Source organism: Ascaphus truei, chromosome 19, assembly GCF_040206685.1.
Source record: "Ascaphus truei isolate aAscTru1 chromosome 19, aAscTru1.hap1, whole genome shotgun sequence".
Classification (NCBI taxonomy): Eukaryota; Metazoa; Chordata; class Amphibia; order Anura; family Ascaphidae; genus Ascaphus; species Ascaphus truei.
The window spans coordinates 12,779,823-12,801,345 of record NC_134501.1 but is presented as its reverse complement, the minus strand read 5'-3'; the positions used below and the strand labels follow the sequence as shown (position 1 = coordinate 12,801,345).

Here is a 21,523-nt window from a genome sequence, read left to right as displayed (position 1 = left end):
TGTTCCCCTTGACTCCCCCCCCACCCATTCCCCGTGACTCCCCCCCCACCCGTTCCCCGTGACTCCCCCCCCACCCGTTCCCCGTGACTCCCCCCCACCACCCGTTCCCCGTGACTCCCCCCACCACCCGTTCCCCCGTGACTCCCCCCCCCCACCCGTTCCCCGTGACTCCCCCCCCCCACCCGTTCCCCGTGACTCCCCCCCCCCCACCCGTTCCCCGTGACTCCCCCCCCCCACCCGTTCCCCGTGACTCCCCCCCCCACCCGTTCCCCGTGACTCCCCCCCCCCCACCCGTTCCCCGTGACTCCCCCCCCCCCCGTTCCCTGTGACTCCCCCCCCCGTTCCCTGTGCCTCGCGGCTCGCCCCCCCCCCCCTGTTCCCTGTGACTCGCGGCTCGCCCCCCCCCCGTTCCCTGTGACTCGCGCTCCCCCCCCCCGGCGCCCGCTTGGTCCCCCGATGTGCCGTCCGGCTGAGTGAGGCGTGCAGGCGGCGGCAGGAAGCGCCCTGTGTGGGCCTGAGGCGCGAGGCTGCGCGGAGAGTTACTGGCGCCATAAGCTGAGGCGGGACGCGCAGTGACTTACCTGAGCGGGAGGTAGCGCCGGGGAGGTAAGGGAGCGGCTGGGGTAGGAGGGCCGCGCTTCCCGTCCAGAGCCAGTGCAAGGCGGCGCACGTGATGGGGGGGGGGGGGGGCGGACAGAGGGTGTGTGTGTGTGTGTGTGTGTGTCTGATGTGTGTGTGTGTAGAGCTGCTGTGTTGTGTGTGTGTGTATAGAGCTGCTGTGTGTGTGTGTGTGTGTGTGTGTGTGTGTGTGTGTGTGTGTGTGTGTGTGTGTGTGTGTGTGTGTGTGTGTGTGTGTGGCCCGTCACTCCGCCTCAGGCCAATGAGAGGTGTGCGGGGGCGGGTGGCCCAAGGGACCAATGAGATTTCCCCAAGGGACACCATACATCCAGGCATACAGTGCTTTCACTAATATAGTATAAGATGGACGAGTTGGGACGCAACTCTTGTCCATAGAATTTTCTTGTAAGACCACGTGGAAGGTCTCATGGAGCAGCACTTCAGAATTTAAAGGGAGTTCTATCATCTGTATACATTATATTTTTCCCTTAACGTTTCACTGTCACAAGTTATATTTTATTTACTTTAAGGATTGATGCACTTTGCTTTTTTCCATCGTGTATCGTGTAGGTTTATGATTATACTGCTTAAAATGTTGTCACTAAAGCAGGGTCACACATGCCCACACACACACACGTGCGAGAAAGCGGTATGTTTCTGTAAAGCATGACCTGACGTGGAGCTGGTGAAAACTAGTTAGAATTGTTTTTAAGGTACCACTTAAAATATGGGCAATGTTCTCCTTAACCCAGGGGTTCCCAACTCCAGTCTTCAAGACCCCCAACAGGTCAGGTTGTCAGGATATCCCTGCTTCAGCACAGCTGGCTCAGTCGAAAACTGAAGCAGGGATATCCTGAACTGTGGGGAGTCTTGAGGACTGGAATTGAGACCCCTGGGGGAAGGAGTACGTTTCCTAACCGCGCTACCCTCCTACAAGACCCCATACACAGAGAAACACATTTTGTTTTTTGCGGGGGGGCTCAAACCAGGTCACAGTTTTATTTGCATAAACTTAAAATATAGCACAACACTTTAAGCTATAGAATTTGTATGATGCCAGACCAGCATATAAACCTATACATTTAGAGCTATAGGACTTAAGAGCCTTCTCTCTTACCTGTCTGGCCTCACAGTTTGTGCATCCCAGACCTGCGACTTTCATTTAAAATATTGTAGGGTGCCGTTGTTGGGGGCTAACCTTACAGCTATACCCCCAAATAGCTGACCATTCGGTGGACCTGGTTCTAGGGCCCAACTCCTTTGCCCCATCCCCTTTTACTCGCCCATCTTGTCCCATTGGTCCCTCTTGTGCCCACCCCGCACAGACAGGCCCGGGTAGCCAGGGGACTTTCAACGTGTCCCTGAGGATGAGTGAGACCTTGCCTGGGGTGATGCATGTTTTGTCCCCTGGGGCAGCATACAAGTGGAGGAAGGGGTGCCCTAAATTGCTCCTTATGCTGTCAAAATCTGGTCTTCATCTCTAATGCATCAAATACCGGAAGCTCTACTGGCAGAGACCTGTTCATGTAAACTACAGTATTTGGTGCATAGACTAATGTTATTTTTTTTATATATAATCTATATCAGCATTGAACTGTACAATGTCATTCAGTTCCGCCTTCCCCCTGGCTTTGGGAAACTTATGCATAACAAATATTTGTAAAGAGCAAAGAAGTAAAGCTAAGAGCAGAAATGCATTTTAAACATGAGGTTGTTTTCCAAACAGTTGTAATGCCTCCAGGAGGCACTTTCATCTGGCCGTCCCCTCTACTCGATTAACCATACTAACACGTGTATGCCCTGCAAAAAAAAAAGTGAGTATAGGTGGCACTCCATTTTCAGGTGTGTGTACTCTATAATATGTATATGTACAATGGCGAGGAAAAGTTTGTGAACCCCAATGATATCAGGTCCAAGAGTGCTGCAAAAGTATATGGGGGTGGACATTTTTGCCACCCGCAAATTTTGCTGCCCTATGCCCGGGCCTAATGGGAAATCTGCCACTGGCCAGGGTCAAAAGAAATCTCTGAGGACTTCAGAGAAGCAGTTATTGATGCCCATCAGTCTAGAAAGGGTTACAAAACCATTTCTAAGGATTTGGGGCTCCACCAATTCTCTGTCAGACAGATGGTCTTCAAATGGAGATATTCAAGACCACAGTCACTCTACCCAGGAGTGATCGTCCTACCAAAATCTCTTCAAGAACAAACCGGCAAATCAACCAGGAAGTCACAAAGAACCCCGGAGTAACGTCAAAGGATCTGCAGGCCACTCTCGCCTCGGCTAATATGAGTGTTCATGACTATCAGAAAAATACTGAACAAGAATGGTGTCCAGGGAAGGATAACCAAGAGGAAACTGCTGCTCTCTAAAAAGAACATTGCTGCCCGTCTGATGTCCAATAAAGAGTACATAGATAATCCACAAGACTTCTGGAACAATGTTCTCTGGACAAACGAGTCAAAGGTAGAACTTTTTGCCCTCAATGAGATACATTCTGTTTGGCGAAAACCAAACACTGTGTTGGAATAGAAGAATCTCATCCCAACCGTCAAGCATGGTGGTGGGAGTGTGATGGTTTTGGGGTCGCTTTGCTACCTCAGGAACTGGACGGCTTGCCATCATTGACACAACCATGAATTCTGCATTGTATCAAAAGATTCATGAGGACAATGTTAGGCAATCCGTCCGTGAGATGAAGCGAAAGTGGGTCATGCAGCAAGACCATGATCCTAAACATACAAGCAGATCTACAAAAGAATGGCTGCAGAAGAAGAAATTCTGTGTAGAATGACCTAGTCAAAGTCCGGACCTAAACCCCATTGAATTGTTGTGGCAGGAGCTGAAGTGAGCTGTCCATGCAAGGAAGCCCTCAAATGTCACTGAGTTGAAGCAGTTCTTTAAGGAGGAATGGGCCAAAATTCCTCAAACCCGATGTGAGAGACTGACCAGTAGTTACAGGAAACGCGCAGTTGAAGTCACTGCTGCTCAAGGGGGCGCCACCACGTACTGAATGTAATGGATCACATACTTTCTCACACATGGATATTGGATGTTTTAATCATTTGTGGACAATTTTTTTTTTATAGAAAGTATCATGTTTTTGTGTCATTTGTTCAGGTTAACTGTATCTATTATTAGGACTTCAATTAAGATCAAATAACATTTTCGGTTTGAAATATGTGAAATATCCTACATGGTTCCCAAACGTTTTCTTGCAGGTGCTGGAAACATACAAGGTAGTCCTGCTCACACTACCCTTAGGCCGAATCCCCGGTGGTCACGGCAACGCGCGCTCCGGTTCGCGCGCCACACCCCACTGCACGGGACATGCCCCAGTGGACGTGTAAAGCGCTGTGACGCGTACGCTGGCAGGAAAGACAAGAATTTGTCCTCCCGTGATGTATGTGAACCGAGGAATTTCTATGAAACACACAATATTCCAGCACAATTTAGGCGAGGTAAAGTCATTTGCTGGAACATTGTGCAGGACAAAGAGACATGCCTTGCACGGGGATCCCCATCTTATATCTTTTGAACCATGTTGCATTCCAGAGTTTTCTGCTTGCATTTGTAGTTTTCTCTCTACCTGCTGTTTCCGCTCATAGAAGTAATATCATTGTGGGATTAAATTCTTATATTTATTGGTTTCTATGGAGAGGGAAAAACATAAATGCATTTCCATCTGTGTCATCTTAAGCTAATGGTTTGAAGATGGCTGTTTTGATATGTTGCTTTTTGCTCTGTGTAGATAGACCAAGTCAATAGAGACGGCACTGTGCTCATTGTTTCCCGGGTTGACATTACTTGACTGCCTCCTAAAACAAAAGTAAATATGCACATGCTTGAAAGTCTTTATCTATCCATCCATCCCATCCCTTGTCTCCCCACTGCTGGATGAGGACCTCCCCCAATGATCTCCCAGGTCCTGCGGTTGCAGACTCTCTTCCATGTTACTCCGGCATATTTTCAGATTTTCATCCTCCCATCTTACTTTTGGTCGATGTCTTGATCCTTTTTTTTTTTTTTAAATTCCTTTGGAATCCAGACGAGTCTCATCTCTGTCCAATGATGGTAATTTCTTGTTGTGATATATCCGGGCCACTGCCATTTTAGTGTGTGTGTATATATATATATATATATATATATATATATATATATATATATATATATATATATATATATATATATATATATATATATATATATATATATATATATATATATATATATATATATATATAGTAACTAGGTATTTGATACAACCAAGGCAAAACAATCGTGTAATTTATAACTATTTCTTTTCCTTCTCTCTTTCCTTCTCTCTCCAGTCTCTCTCACTCCCCACCCACCAGTCTCTCTTTTGCCTCCCCCCCCCGCCCCCAACATGACTGACTTCCGGGTCAGCCCGCTGGGAAGGGCCCTGTCTGCCTCTACTGGCGCCGCCCCCTTCTGCCTGCGCCGCCGCCGGCACACTCCCTCCTCCGTTGCTTTCCTCCACATGCACACCTTCCTCTGCCGACCTCGCTTTCCCTCCTCTGCCGCTCCTCTGCGTGCATTCTCGAACTACGTCCCCTACTCTGCTGCGATCGGGGCAGCGGCCCCACTAGTCTCCCCCCCCTTACTCCCTCTAGTTTTGCTTCTGTGTATTGGGATTGAACATTCCCCCCCCCCTCCCTGGCGCATGTGCTGTGTGCAATGGTAACTGACCTGATTGATAGGAGAGCAGGAGGAAGAGGCGCGTGGAGGGGGTGGAGCTGCGGGTGTGTGTGTCGGTCGGTGTGTGTGTCGGTCGGTGTGTGTGTCGGTCGGTGTGTGTGTCGGTCGGTGTGTGTGTCGGTCGGTGTGTGTGTGTGTGTGTGTCGTTGTCACAGATATACACTGACATATATATATATAGTGACACAGAGCCAACGATGGATGGGGAGGGGCAGGGTGGTGTCCGGAATTTTCTTCCCCACCCACCTCCGGCGCGCCTAACAAAACACTGGCTTCCAAGTATTGTATATTTTTGGCCCCTGTATTATGTAAATATACAGTATATGTGTATATATCTATATAACTCTCCAGCCGTTGTCCATCCACTGTGGGATGAAAGTCTCCCCAATGATCTTCACATGACTGCGACCAGGTTCTGGCTGCCTCTCTACTTTTGGCTTGAGTAGGACTGGCCGCTCTGTAAGAGTGATCAGCCGGACCAGCTAAGAGCCAAGTTAAATACATAAATGAATAAAATGAGCAAGAACCCATCATGAACCTGGCATGTGATGAGGGCCTCGGTTATGCCAAGGACCATGACTTACCAGGTATGTCATTGGGGCACTGTAGAGGTTATCGCTAACACCAACCAGGAAAACCTTACATGAGTGGGCAGTGGAGGCTGTCATCACAAATCATCATCATGGCATATCTACCAAAGCTACATTAATTTTTAGTTTTTCTTCTAACCGCGGTACAAAAAGGGACTGTTACCTGCCAGGAATGCCCGAGAAAGTTATTTGGTACCCTGGTATGTAAAGTAATTGTTAACGTTTTCTTTGCCACCCATCATGCTTTGATACTGGCATCTCCATGCTCCATTTATTTGAATGGAGCTGGAATCTGCCCATGCGTAAAGAGACGACAATTTCAGCCTATAAATCGAGGAAGATTTAGGGATCCGGATGTAAAGAGATACTCTGCATCATTGGATACTATAAGTGGACTGAAGAGATCTTCCCACCACCAAAAGACATTACCAGTTGCTAAAAAGTCCCTTGTTCTTAATATTTTTCTACCCACATTCTGTATAATGAACGTGTTGGAGGGAGACAGAATTGGTTCACAGGCCACTGAGAAATTGAGACACATTTCAGTGTATAGATTGCTACTTTAGCAGAGAACATACTGCTTGCCCCGAGGCTAAAAATTATCGTCCTACTTTAAACAGGATGGACTGGTTTCGTGCTTTAATTAAAGTGGAGGCATTTCTGACAACAATGCTTTATTTGCTTCATAACAGACTGCTATTATGCCCAAGTCTCTTGATCTTTGCATAACATTACTCGAGAATAAATGAGAATACATTTTTGTTTTTGGAGCCGCTGCAGCAGATATATTGAAACCACATTAATTCTTACTCCAGGTCAAAATCAACTTTATAATACAAACCTTCCTTACCTTACAGCTCTCTTGTCATTTCCAATGGGTTGATTTTGTATGAAATAAGGAAAAAGCTTTGTTAAATAAAAGCAGGCATGGTCAATTACGGTGGGTCAGATGCAGTACTGTACGCTAGCTATAGCTGCCTTCCCGGAAGGAATGCCACACCTGCGCTCGGTATCCGAACTCACTTCTCTGATCTGCCTGTTAAAGAACAAACTGGAGTGGTGGATGTTTTGGGAGGAGGGCAGGGGAAAAGCACAGTGCAAGTGGACCCTGACCTTGAAATGTGTTGTTCAAGACCTTAAAGCAGCAGGTTGTTTGGACATTGGAGGGTCTTCTAGTGCTCATTGCTGTCCTACCAGTCACAGCCCCCTTGGTTGACGAAATGCTTGGCCATTGCAGCACATTCTCGGAATGTTAAATGGCGACAAACCACGGAGGAACTGTGACATGCGTAAACTGTTCCTTATTAACTCGGTAGAAAGAATCTGTTTTGGCGCAAACTTTGATGGAAACCAAGGGATTATCTGGGACCACTTGTTACGATAAAGCCTGGAACAGGAGCATTTCCACATGGCAACATATATTGTGTTTGCCGTTTGTACGCCACCCTTAGAATCTGAATATACTCGTGTTAAACACTGTAAGATGTTTTAATTATGGAAATGGCCTTTGGGAACCGTGTGAGGCGTAGGTCCCTGGATCAATGACTAAGTCACCCTTTTTGGGCTGGCTGCAATACTTGGGTCTTGTGATGTGGTGTATCTCTGTGCTGCAGGGAATTCAAAAGGGGGAAAAAAAAAACATGTAAAAACACTGCTACAAGAATGCAGGATGAAAGCGCTTTATGGAAGCACAGTGTCAGACTGGGGAAGGGTCGGCCCACCGGGAAACGGGACAGATTGTTGTGGCACATTATAGAGCCATAAGGGACAACAAGTAATAATAACAACGCTTCCAATCATATGTACATAGGCTACATGCATTGACTCGTACATGTCGGCACGTATTGACTTGTGCACACGGGCACTTTGGCATACAGAGAGATGCAGAACCGACGGCTTTCTTTAGCCGCAAGTATAGCCATTGGAAAATTCGGCCAGTCTCCCAAGTAGGGTTGCCAGGCGGCTTCTCCAGAAATACACACAAATGGACACAATGGTGAAAGGTACAAAGCGCTCGACACACAAACACACACACACCTCTCTGCTCTATGCGATTTCCTCCTCTCCCTGGCCACACCATCTCCTGATTGGCTGCATTACCCAGCAGCAGCCAATCAGGATGGCGGAAGCTACCCAGCCCCTTAGCAACAGCCCTGCTCACGGAAATCCCGCGGCTCCCCAAGCCGGTCAGGTCACTAAGTCCAGAGAGGTAACACCGGAATACACATACTGTACATGTCCAGCATTTCGTCTAATTTTTTACTGGACACTGTACAAATACAGGACAGTCCGGTTCAATACTGGATACCTGACAACCTTAGACTCCCAAGACTACCCAAGACTTCGGTAATTCCCTGGTCATCCCGGGAGAGTTGGCAACCATGTACCTTAAGGGACCACCTGAATCTGGGCCCCCAATCCACGCCTGCCAAAGCAGGTCTTAGTTACAAATAGTTATCAGTCTTCTTTCTCTGTAGCTTTTTGTAAAGTTTTAGACCTACATTCCTTTAATTCATTTTGTTTTCGATTTAATGTGGAAAGGAAACTCTGGGGGGGTTGTTTCGTCTTGTAGGATTTGCTTTGGGCGGTCTCAGAAGTTTTGTTTTTTTTAAATGTATTTAAAGGGACAGTTCCATATATCGGGCAACTTTTTTTTATTTTTAAATCCATGTCATTGGCTTCCTTGTCAAGACATGTACATGTATATGTATACGCACACGTATACAACTTTGTTTTTAATTTTTTTTTTTATATGAGACTGACTGGCCCATAGAAATAGCACAATGTATGCTATAATGTTAAAATCTATATCAGTAAGATTGTGCTTTTGCTGCTTCCAGACTTAAATCTACTACACCTGATTTAAAGCAGAAATTGCTACTGCTTGTGTTTTTTTAATATTTTTGTAATATTCCCTCGTCTTCAGTTCACTGCGGTTACTTAAAGAAGCAGGCCACGCTGCTAATTTGTATCTTATTATTTTCATTTTTTGAGATCTCGTCTTACCATTTGCAGCGTTGTTTAAAGTGTGTGTGTGTGTGTGTGTGTGTGTGTGTGTTTTTTTTTTTGTTCGTTTTATCTGATGGGAGATATAAGATCCGTTCAGGGGATATAAGCCTTTCAAATATTAAGAGGTTAATCTGAAGCAGGGATTTCAATTGGGAAACAAACTATTATAATGGACGATTATTAACTATTTTAGATGTTGCGGTCACCTGATACTATTAACTTTTCCCTTTGTATTGTAAGTCAAATTGTACTCCAGGACATTATAAACCAGCGATAAAGCAGTTAATATGCTCGGTGTATCTTCAGGCATCGTGTGTGTGTGTGTGTGTGTGTGTGTGTGTGTGAATCCTCCTCCTGCAGCGTGTACATTTCTGCACATGGAGATGTATTGATATAATGCTAACAATGCATGACGTGAATTACAGAGAGTATGTGATACAAGGATAGAAGTGTATCCAGGGCGCAGGTCCGTTTAGAACTGGAATGATCTTCTGCTTATTAGATGTTTCATCGGTGATGCCAGAGAATATTGAACATGTCTCTGCCATGCTGCTCTTAAATAGAAAGATGGAGTTGGGAAGGCTGTAGAATAAAATAAGTTCCTGGTTTATAGTATACGGCAAAGAGAATCGGTAAGTGGATCTGGGATCTGCCATGTTATAAAGCTATTCTAATGCTTTTAACGGAGCTCTAATATGTGTTCGAAAGGGGGGGGGGGTGATAGACAGCACTCTGACACAATGACTCGGCAAGGTTGCAGGGTGCACGGAACAGGAAGGGACCCTAATTCCCTTCAGAAGTACTAACAAACCAAAAGATAGTACCAGCACTCTCTGTCTCACAGCTACAGATGTAAGCAAATACCAGTGTAGGGAATATGAATAATTTAATGACACTAATAATAAACTGAAAATATAGCAACAATAGCCAATACGCCAATGCAAGAATAAATATCACCATAGAGAAAATCAAAAATTAAAGGGGGTAGAGGGGAAAGAAGGAGAAGGGGAATAAACACAAAAGAAAAGCAAAAAAATCACAAAAATGGAAAAAGGAAAGCAAACTAGGGGGGCGACGTTTCGAGGGGTGACCTCTTTATCTGGCCCATTCCTCCTGGTCCCAAAGGGTTATTTTGGTCTAATATGTGTTCGTTTCAATCTGATTATTTCCTTTGCAATTGACCCCTCTTGATAGTGATTCTTGTAGCAAACAGGGTTACATTTAGCCAGTTGGTCCAGCATTCCAAAATATTTCCTCCTATGTCAGTAGAGTGGTTCAGTTGCATATCAAATATACAGGCATACCCCGGTTTAAGGACACTCGCTTTAAGTACACTCGCGAGTAAGTACATATCGCTCAATAGACAAACGGCAGTTCACGCATGCGCCTGCCAGCACTTCCTGAACAGCAATACCAGCTCCCTACCTGTACCGAAGCTGTGCACAAGCGGGGAGACTATAGAGCCCATTACACATGTGTTATTTACATCAGTTATGCACGTATATGATTGCAGTACAGTACATGCATCGATAAGTGGGAAAAAGGTAGGGCTTCACTTTAAGTTCATTTTCGCTTTACATACATGCTCCGGTCCCATTGCCTACGTTAATGTGGGGTTAGCCTGTACAGTATTTCTATGTCCTTGGCATTAGAAATAACTGCAGTGTCCATGGTAGCAGAAGACTTGATGAAGCAGTCAGACGGGTGCTTGAAAGAGAGATTCCAACATTTACAGTGTTTAGCTCTGGTTAGCATGAATGGCTATCATTTTAATTCCATCATGCATGCACTCACTGGGTTTAACCGCAAGTGCACACGCAGACAATAAGGTTTCTGCTGTACATGCCCCCTCAGAGCTGCCACAAATCCTTTTCTCATTATTCATGGTTTGCGGTTCAGAAACGTGTTCGTGAGAACTGTAACGTGGAGGCCACACACTCCTCCAGTAGGCCAGTCCCATCATTACTCCTTTTTAGTGTCTGAGGCTCCAGTTTGTTGTCCGAGAACAGGAGGTTACACGGGCAAGGGCAAGAAATGACCAGTCCCCGGGGACCAGGAGAACATAGGAAACTAAACGGGTGAAATGTTCAGTCTATGGGGGATTCCATTTAATTAAAGCAGCCGTCCGTGCTGGACTGGGAGGTCCATCTGAGACCATTCGTTGTTCCCTAGGTATCGGAACCAGGGTAGTAATACTTGCCCGATATAAACAAAATGTCTTCGAATACCGACCACGTAAAAAAGACCTCATCTTGGGAAACAGAGCGTCCGAAGACCACTGGTCAACTTTGAGGAATCCCCCATGAATAATTTTTTAGAGAGTTTCCCTGTGGTTTTTTTGGGGTTTTTTTTTGCATTAGCAGTCTCCTAGACACCAATGATTCTCACGATTTTTAAAAAAAAAATCAAAACTTTCCCATTAAAATGCAATTTGTTTGGTCCCCAAACCGCAGAAATCTCACTGATTTTTATCCTCGGAGCTTGACTTCTCCTTAAACTGATACATTGTTGACATGGTGTTTTTTTTTTTTAACACGAGCCAAGTGGAACTACCCCGTCACCAACTGCAACACCCCTTCACCTTATTCTAACCCAGGGGAGGGCAACACCAGTCCTCCAGGGCCACCAACGGGCCAGGTTTTCATGACAACCCTGCTTCAGCACAGGTGAGCCACCTGTGCTGAAGCTGGGATATCCCTAATATCTGGCCTGTTGCTGGCCCTTGAGAACTGGAGTCGGCCACCCCGCGCTAATCCAACGGTTTTGTAGCCGGTAAACTAACTTTTTTTTTTTAAAATCAACATTTAGCTGAGATGGGAGGTTAAGGGTTAACAAAGGCTGTTCCATCAGCTGCTATTTTGATTATAAAAACGCACATTTTTTTTTTTTAAATCTATTTTTTTTTCTCTAATCTGGTAATGACAGAACATTGAAAACCAAACCCGTGACTCTGCAAAGTATAAAATAATTAGGTTAATCCTTTCCATTGCTAGCTACAGATTTTGTGCCCTGCAGGTCTCTTAGACTATAAAACAATTAACAGTATTTGCACAGCCTGAGCAGTTATTTCTTGTTTTTGAAGCACTGCCAGGGTGCAGGGTAATGGTACTGTAATATATTAGAATAGATGGTAGAAATGTATTAAAGCCACAGTCACCCGAAGCACCCACAGACAGAAATGTGTTTTCCCCTTTGTTGCCAAAGGGTTGGATGAAGTTAAAATGAGTGCAGGACACGGACATACTCCTAGCCCTCTCCTTGTAGCGTAGAGTCACAGGAGAAGTGGCTGTCTGCACAAATGAAGAGGGTTTGATGGGCACAACTCTGTTTTTGAAAGATGCCATTGGCTAGTGTGATGGCTACAAGACATGATGGTTATGTCACCATGCTGCATCAATCACTGCATGTTTCTGTAGCCTGGCGCCTCTGGGAGGCCTCTTGGGAAAGGCTGTTTTTGTTGGTAATGTAAAGCGAACACACCTGTGCTGACGCAGGGATGTTCTAAAAACCTGACCTATTGAGGGGTGTCTTGAGGTCTGGAGTTGAGCGCCCCCTGTTGTAGAGAACAGTCCAACATTTTCAATGTAAATAGTGTGTGTGCGCGTGTATGTGCGCGTGTATGTGCGCGTGTATGTGTGCGCGCGCGTGACTGACCCCTGCAGTTCGCTGCTGCACTGTTGGTTGATTGTTTTTTGCACTGACCATGCATGCAGTCTCAATGCAATTTTATCATTGAAAACCTATACATTTTGGGTTTTTTTTCACCAGGATTACAAATGGGAACAAGGAAAGACAATGAGCACATGCATAAAATGGTTAGTTGAAAGGAAGCAGGCACACTGTCTTAATCATCAAAGAATTGAATGTGCCTAAGAAACCGACGTTTCGGCAGTATACGCCTGCCTTTTACATGGTGAGGGCGTCAGAATAATACAAACATAACTCATATAAGATAAGCTGAAAAAATACATATTGGTGGTGTGCATGCCATACCCGATAATGAAACGACAAACGCACAACTTTTTGTTATACCACTTCATATGATATATATTATAACTTTTATTTTATTTATTTTTTCTGGGGCCCAAAAAAATGATAAAAATTAGAATGACTTTTTTCCATTAAAATTATCAGTAAGATGCCATTGAAGTCTCCATTGAGACTGATCACATCTGCATTTGCAAACTTTTTAGCCTGCGTGAGTTCGGCGTGACCGTTTCTCAACTTCGTTTATTTCATTTACATTCAGTCAAGAAATGTTTGGTCAAAATAATACTGGCCAGCCCGAGCTACTGTACAACCTTCAAATGCTCTTTGTTTTAACCACTACGTTTCGAAACAAGACCTACAATAAACCGTGTGATCCGTTTTCAGTGCCCAGTGACTGCAGGGGAAAAACCAAATGAGCAATTAAATTGAGTAGCTCTGACCTGGAAGTTATAGAGTAGCGGTCTGTGGGCATGTCGTTCACCCCCCCCCCCACCCCCCCCAAGGTGACTTTTCTACTAAGACTCCCACTTCACACTTCCTGTGAGTTACTGTAGAGATCTCGAGGTTGGGTATCACTGCTTTTTATGTGTTATTATTAATATTAATATGTATTTTTTTGCAGCTGGAAGATTGCACTCTCCAGTTATCCACCAATGGGAATTACCTGGACATCGAACTTTCCCTGGCTGAGCAGAGAGATTATCTAGAAGCCTTCTTCGAAGACATAAGGTAGGGGAAATAATTTTTTTATCTTCATGGCTGGGTGGTGATGGATCCGTGTTCTTTTTGAAGCAGAAAACCTTTGTATACAGTTGTGCTCCGTCAATCTTTGGACAAGTCGCCTTTATCTCCTTGTATCGGGACACACAACGTGAGACTATCAGCTTTTCAGTTATACGTGGTATATGACATGGAAATTCAGCTTTTGTTAATAACGTCATTAATGAACTGTGAATACACAAAGTTTGTATGGTGTGGCAGAAATGTAACCCCTGTACTTAGAGGGTTTATCTGACAAACCGAAAGGAGACGGTCCTTTCGTCCAAAAGAGCAGAAAGTCTAGTTCTAACAGGCACCACAAAACTGAACCTTTTAGAATTGATCCTTAACCCCTTATTTGCTGAATGGGCCTGCAAAAGCATTGTAGCCCATATTTACAGTACAAAGCAGTGCTATTCCACAAGACCTCTCCCAGCACGCCCTGGTAAATCTGACCCCTCCAGGCCCATTTAAGTGAAGGCGCTCTAGAGTGCTGTCTTCTTCCATGGAAGGTGTCTTATGGAGTAGCACGTATTCGTAAATATAGCCCAGTATCGCCAGCGTCTTAATGCTTAAGACGATGCCGTCAGCCATACACCCTCAGCATTATTTCCTGACAGTCGTCTTCTTTCTCAAATTAAAATTAACATGACCAATTAAAGCAACACTGCGGATGGCTTCTCGTGGAAAGCTGCTTCTTACAAAGACAAGTGTGTTCACAGCCGATAATTAGAGGCTGTCCTCACTGACTGTATTTCATTCTTCCAATCCCTCTTGTCTGGGGTCTTTTGATTTAAATGATTACTGTGGGCTTGGGCACTGCAGGGTGGTGTAACGTGCAGGCCCAGCATGGTGTGCTTATTTGCAGGGCTCAAAATGTTTTGCTGTTTGCGCTGGTCCATTGTGGGAGACCATTCGTGTACCGTAGGGGCCGGCACAGGAGACACTGTGGCTGCTCTGCAGAAGCTCTTTGGGAGCAAAGATCTCAATCACCGCTTTGCTTCCCGAAGTCATGCCCCACAATGCCTGGCATAGCGTTACACAAGGCATTATGGGGCATGACTGCAACAGCCCTGGTCTTTCAGCCCCGCAAGTTACCAACACCTTTCCCCTTGTGGGTTATCTGTGTTTCACTCCCCCCCCCCCCTTCAAATCAGGTTTTCAGGATATTCCAACTTCTGCACAGGTGGCTCAATCAGAGACACAGTGGAAGAGTAAGCCTCTGATTGCGCCACCTGTGCTGAAGTAGGGACTGAGTGAGCCACCTTTTGCTGAAGCAGGGATATCCTGAAATCCCAAAATAATGATAAAAAAACGGAGAACGATCATAAGCAAAACATCACGAAGTGGTCCCAATAAAAAAAGTTTTATTAAAGACTCATGGACTAAAGACAAACAGGTGCGCACCACCTACGCGTTTCACGCTACAGGAACGCTTTACACCTTGATACACCTGGCCTGTTGGGGGGCTTGAGGACTAGAGCACCCCTGCCTTAGAGGGAGTAGAAATGATTTGCTATTGAACATCCAATTTTGCCTTACAAATGTTAAAAGATCCTGCAGGTGAAGCTGTTAAATCCTTTGGGAATTCGCACTGTAATCTCTCCAGCACGCTGACCCTTCTCAGATCGCTTTCAGAAATGATTTTGGCAAGCTTTTTGCATCAACAGTTTTCAAGTTTTTAACAGCGAAACATGTTTTGCTAGCAGAGGGGAAAGCAAAGCTGGGGTCTGTAGTTTGGCATGTTTGGCACAATCCTTATTAAGTGGACATCTTTTTGTTGCATGCATTTGTTGTTTTGTTGATGCCGCGGCTTTTAATCAGCACAGCCCACAGTGATTCTTCCAAGTTGTCATCATCGGTTCCATAACAAAGTCGTAAACATTGACATGCAAACCAAGTCTCTCTTTGCAAGTTCCGTGTTTCTGCTTCTTTAAAGGCAGAAAGAACTCGTCTAGTGCATTTACATGTCTCGCATTCCACGAGCCTGGTCTAAATCAGAGCAGCGTGCTTCACTTATTTGGACACTAACAGAAGATCCTCAGGTTGTACAAGTGTTTTCAAGAGCACAGTAGTTTCTTGATGCTCTTTAGAAGGGGTGGACGTGTATGGCGGTTATTGTATCATTGGCTGAAACTGCTCTCAATTTAATCCTGAGCAATGCAACTTTGGAGTTGCTATAGCTTTATTTCTACAAGTAACTATGGACCAGGGGTGTGCAAGGTTTTGGCACTGTGCCCTCCTGCCACTGCTTCTCCTGTGCTCACGCCCCTCATGACTTCCTAAAGCGTCAAATGACGTGAGATCACGTGACCCCGAGGCGTCATTTGACGCCACAGCAACATGGCTTCTGAGCCAAGGTAGGATAGAGTACAGAGGCCTTGTGCTGTCCCCGACATTTAATTTAAATGCCTTGGGGAAGAGCGCGGGGCCTCTGTATGCATCACACCCCCCAAAAAAAATGTTGCACACCCCTCATCTAGAGCAGGGGTGGCCAAGTCCAGTCCTCAAGGGCCACCAACAGATCAGGTTTTAAGGATATCCTGGTTTCAGCACATGTAGCTCAATCCATGACTCGGTCAACAATTGCATGTAATCTCAGACACGCTATTAGAGAGGGTTGGGGTTCTTTACGATGCATCTGATCTCAGACGCGTTATTAGAGAGGGTCGGGGTTCCACAGAATGTCACAATACCGTATAATTGTAGGGTCCCATATCCAAAAAAGGTTGGAAGCCTTTGGCTTAGGGGGATGCACCTTTTTTACTTTTTAGAAATGCTTTTCTCCTTGAATATATTGGTGTTGTAATTTTTTCACGCCTAGTGTACATATCCCCCTCTTGGTGTGCATGTAAATTTCAACATGGAGTGCAAATAGGTCCCATACTGCATGGCATACCAGCATTAATCATGAGCCCACTTTGCTAAATCCAGAACTTAAATGTACAAGTCCACATTTTGTTTTTTTGTAAGGCCACACTGCTCTGCAGAGGCTGTTATATATCTTCAATTACAATGGGGATCCAATGTAGGAATTGGTCATGGGGATAAAAGCGATCAGCCCGTTTAGACGATTAAAAGTATATTTTTCTTTCGGGAGTTGCATTTACTGCCCCTTTTTAGCCTAAATGCCGACTTCATTGTCAAATTTTTCAGCAGTGTCTTTTTCAGGGAAATGTGGATGGCAAGTACTTTTTGCAAAACTTCTTAACAGTGACCACCGTAATTTTCTGTGAAACGCCTTTATAATTCAGCGTGAACCACTGCAATGTTACAATTTGTAGTGTTCTTTCCTCATTTAGATATTACTCCTTGATAAGTCTTTGACAAAAGCAGTATCTGCTGCAAAATCCTTACTATGTATGTATGTATGTATGTATGTATGTATGTATGTATGTAGTTATGAAGCCCAAACAGAAGTACGTATGGGCTTCAACCTAAAAAGTTATGACGCACCTTAGGGAAAGCACTATCATTTATTTATGGAAATCCACTGTATTAATAAGTAGGATTTGGCTTTAAAATGGGCAGCCGCACACAATGTTTTTAATCGTTTTCTTTTATGTCTTTTTTGTTTTTAAACAACTTGTTAGTGTAATTGTCCTCCTTGGATGAGATGCTAGAATCAATTGTACCGGTTTTACATCAGAAATGGCACGTGTGATCTTTCCACTTGTTCCTGACTCCAAGGGCCTCAGAGCTGTCCTGGTAGCTTTTGACCATGAAAGGATTCATGCACCATGCCTATTATGCATTGTTTTATCATGGATGCCATGGAAACTGTTGTGCAATTTAACAGAGAAAAGATAAGAACATGCCAATCGTTCTCACTCGTCACACATTGTCGAGGCTATACATACAAGAAAGACATCTGCAGGGAGAGGTTTGGCCTCATTTGCGTTACTCAATACGGACATCATTGAGTCAACAGGAAGCGGTAGTCATTAGGCATTTGGACTATTGGCTAATACAGATAGACCATGTTGTTGTATTAGCGGATTGCTCTAAAGACTGACCAGGAATTGTAGACGCCATTGTGCAGTCATACGCTGTGGGAAGGCCAAGTGTAAATTTCCAAAAATTCCCTTCTTTCAAAAAAAATGCGAAAATGGAACTGTGCTCTATCAACAAATCATTGAATTGATGTTGCAGACACAAATTACATTGTGGTGAAATATACTGCAATATATCCACCTTGTGAAAGCCACTTGACTATGGGTTTTTTGTACCGTGCAACTGGAACTTGTGGACATGTCGACCATAGACGTTATAACCAGTGTTTGACAAACCTATACATTTGCTCGCCCCGGGCGAGTGGATTTAACCCCCGGGCGAGTAAATATTGGCCCAAGCAGCACACGTTTGGTACTAGGTGGCGAGTAGATTTTTTTGTGTGGCGAGTAGATTTTTGGTGATTTGTCAACCACTGGTTATAACCATTGCAAAAGGAAGTGTGGCCCACTTGTTTCTCCAGTGCGCTCTGAAGATTTGGGATCTTGTTTGCAAGGCTGCACTGCAGTATATTATTTTGTGTTGGAAAACGGAATAATACAATTTAAGTTGCACAATCTGATGACGTTCCTTCCCCTTTTCGTGAACGAAATGTTGGTATTTGATTTCCAAATGCCGCACAAATATTTTAATGTCAGCTTGTGTCTCTTGGTTTACTTCAAATTGTTAGCGGGTCATAATTCTTAAGACTCTCTCTTTAAAAAAAAAAAAAAATGTTCATTTCTTTTTTGATTTGCAAAAAGTGTAGTTACTTGGTGTCCTAAAACTAGCAGAATCCATCCCAGAAAATGATCTGTAAAGAATTAAGCTGAGCTAGGGATCATTGCTTTGACAATCGAAGTTGCAGAAGCGTGTGGTTCTGGTAATAGATGCAATTACTCCCCATAAGTTTTTGCTAAAAGACGCAGCTCGTACTCAAAGATATTGTTTATAACATTTTCAAGTCAAATTATATGTATTTAATCATATGGTAGGAAAACAATGTCTCCCTATGAGAGAAAATGTCTGCTATTTTTACAGTCTCATATACAGCCCAAAAAATAACCCTGTCTCTCTTATGGGGGGGGGGGGGGTGACGGGTCTAGTTCCTAAGGAAAAACAGGGCTGTTTTTAACTTTAATTGGCGTCAAAATAAATTGCGATAGCTAGAGAGACCCTTGATGGGAGCACGAGGCGCTTGTTATCCAGTGAAAGGAACATGTTCCAGAAGTACAGTCTCTCTGACGATCAATAATCCAATGACAGCTTTATTATACAGCGACAGAATGGTGCCAGGCAGCAGGGGAAAACGACAAGTCAAAGCTGAGAGCTGGACAGCGCTTTTTGTTCATTTTAAATTGTAATTGTGACAAAGAGGGTTAGTTAGTTGGAGAACCTCGTCTTGCTGCCCATTGTGGAACATTCATTATTCACTGTATTTTCTGTCTTGATCGGACATGAAAATGTTTGAAGTGGTGTGTGGTACTGTTGATGGTATTCTGAATTCAGGAACTCCTGTGATGGGGGACACGTCATTTTATTTAGCCATGCATTGTACTGCATCTTAAAGCTGCCGGGGTGTTTTTTTTCTTTTTTCTTCATTTCTCTTTCCCCTACAATATGTTCAGCAATACAATCCCACACACTGACAAGTAATTAGCTAAGTTGCCAATTGATCCGTTCTCCTGTGATCGATCGGCGAAGATTTGGCTCGGGGGTTCACTATATGGCTGCAGAGGAGTGTTGACGCCGTATCTGTGACTTTGTAACTGGTTGCTATAGAAACAAAGGCTTATTACATTATAATACATTAAAAATGTCATTCAGAGTCGTTTAAACAAAACAAATGCTACAAGTATTTTCTCATATGATTTGTTTAAAAAAAAAAAACCTAATGGCGGATGTTGCTCGGTCTGCAGATTTAAGAAAAAGCTGTCCTGCTCCAAGCCCCTGCTCCAAGCCCCAGGAGTTTATTGCTTCCCAGCAGTACAAATGTGTCCTACCTAAATATAAACCTAATAAAAGCATAAAAGGGCAGACAATCCCCCCTCCTCCCCTCCCTCCCGCATAAGACCGTTAAACTAAGAGACCACATCTAGAAAGAACTCTGTACTTAACCCATATAAAATATACTGTAACTGGAGTGGCCAAACTCCGTCCTCGAGCTGCCAACAGGTCCGGTTTTAAGGATATCCCTGCTTGGACACAGGTGGTTCAGTCAAAATGATTGAGCCACTGATTGGGCCACCTGTGCTGAAGCAGGGATATCCTTAATATCGGACTTGTTGGTGACCCTTGATGATTGCGTTTGGCCACTCCTGTACTATAAGTATAATGTATTAAAGCGCGCGCACGCACGCACACACAAACACCCCCGAAAGAAAAAGGGTTACTGTATAAACATACTCTAGAGCAGTGGTGCTCAGCTACAGTCCTCAAGCTTCCCCCCCCCCCCCCTTCTCCCAACAGGGCAGGTTTTCAGGGTATCACTGCTTCAGCACAGGTGGCTCAATCAGTCCATGCTTCAGCACAGGTGGCTCAGAGGCTCAGTTGACTGAGCCACCTGTGTTGACACTGGGATATCCTGACAACCTGACCTGTTAGAGGGGGGGGGAAACTGGAATTGGGAGCTTCTGCTCTAGAGCTGGGGGGCTCAAGTCCAGTCATGAAGGACCACAGGGCAGGTATTAAGGCTTTCCTCTCAGCACAGGTGGCTCAATCATTTTGATTAAACCACCTGTGCCCAAGAAGGGGGTATACGTAAAACCTGTTCTGTTAGGGGTCCTTTGGGACTGGAGTTGGGAAACTCTACTCTAGAGAACAATCAATTTGCCCAAAAAAAGACTAAACTGGTACATGCATCCTGGCACCCTGGCACCCTGATACACGAGCATACAAATGCATTAAAGTGCAAATGCAAGAACTAAAAAACAAGACATGCCCTCCTCCAGTATATTAGGACAAACCTGTACAAATAGACATAAAGAGCCCAGAACCAATTTAAGTCCTGTTCATTGATGGTATAAAAGCTCCCAAGTTGTGTTACTTGATCACGAGCTTGTTAAAGAAGATTTGTCGTCATTTTGGGTGTCTCCCATGGGGAGTCATCTTCACGTCAATACATTATCTCACATGTATAGGGAATGGGAGGGAGAATTTGCAAATCTTTGTTCATCCCTAGGCGGCTTAGCAATAATTGATGGGAATAAGGAAGATAAGAAAGCTCCCTTTATGGCGTCACTTGGAGGCGTATCCAAGAAGGGAAGCACACTGGCCAGTATAAGCGAGAGGGATATATACAGGCATACCCCGGTTTAAGTACACTCACTTTAAGTACACTCGCGAGTAAGTACATCTCGCTCAATAGGCAAATGGCAGCTCACGCATGCGCCTGTCAGCACGCCCTGAACAGCAATACCGGCTCCCTACCTGTACCGAAGCTGTGCGCAAGCGGGGAGACTATAGAGCCTGTCACAAATGCGTTATTTACATCAGTTATGCACGTATATGACGATTGCAGTACAGTACATGCATCAATAAGTGGGAAAAAGGGAGTGCTTCACTTTAAGTACATTTTCGCTTTACATACATGCTCCGGTCCCATTGCGTTCGTTAATGTGGGGTATGCCTGTATATATACTTTCCCGTGCACTCAACTACCCGCAAAACACCCCAACCCCCCCCCCCCGCCGCGTAAATGCAGGATACCCGGCGCTCATGCTTGGAGCGCTCTCCAAGCATGAGCGCGCTCTGCGCCATCGGAGACTCAGCCTTATGCAAGTCCTCGTTAGTGCTGTTTGTGTATATGCAGTATTGTTTATACTTGACACTAGCCAGTGTTCACAGCA

General features: G+C 44.7%; 1 protein-coding gene across 3 annotated transcripts in view; it reads left to right on the top strand.

The window, feature by feature from the left end:
- The window catches only part of FHOD1 (formin homology 2 domain containing 1), a 124,563-nt gene that overhangs the window by 20,796 nt on the left and 82,244 nt on the right, over positions 1–21,523 (top strand). For all 3 annotated transcript variants that reach the window (XM_075576636.1, XM_075576634.1, XM_075576635.1), the window contains exon 2: positions 13,549–13,655. In XM_075576636.1, coding sequence (XP_075432751.1) covers positions 13,549–13,655 — 107 coding nt within the window. The remainder of the gene's footprint in view (positions 1–13,548; positions 13,656–21,523) is intronic.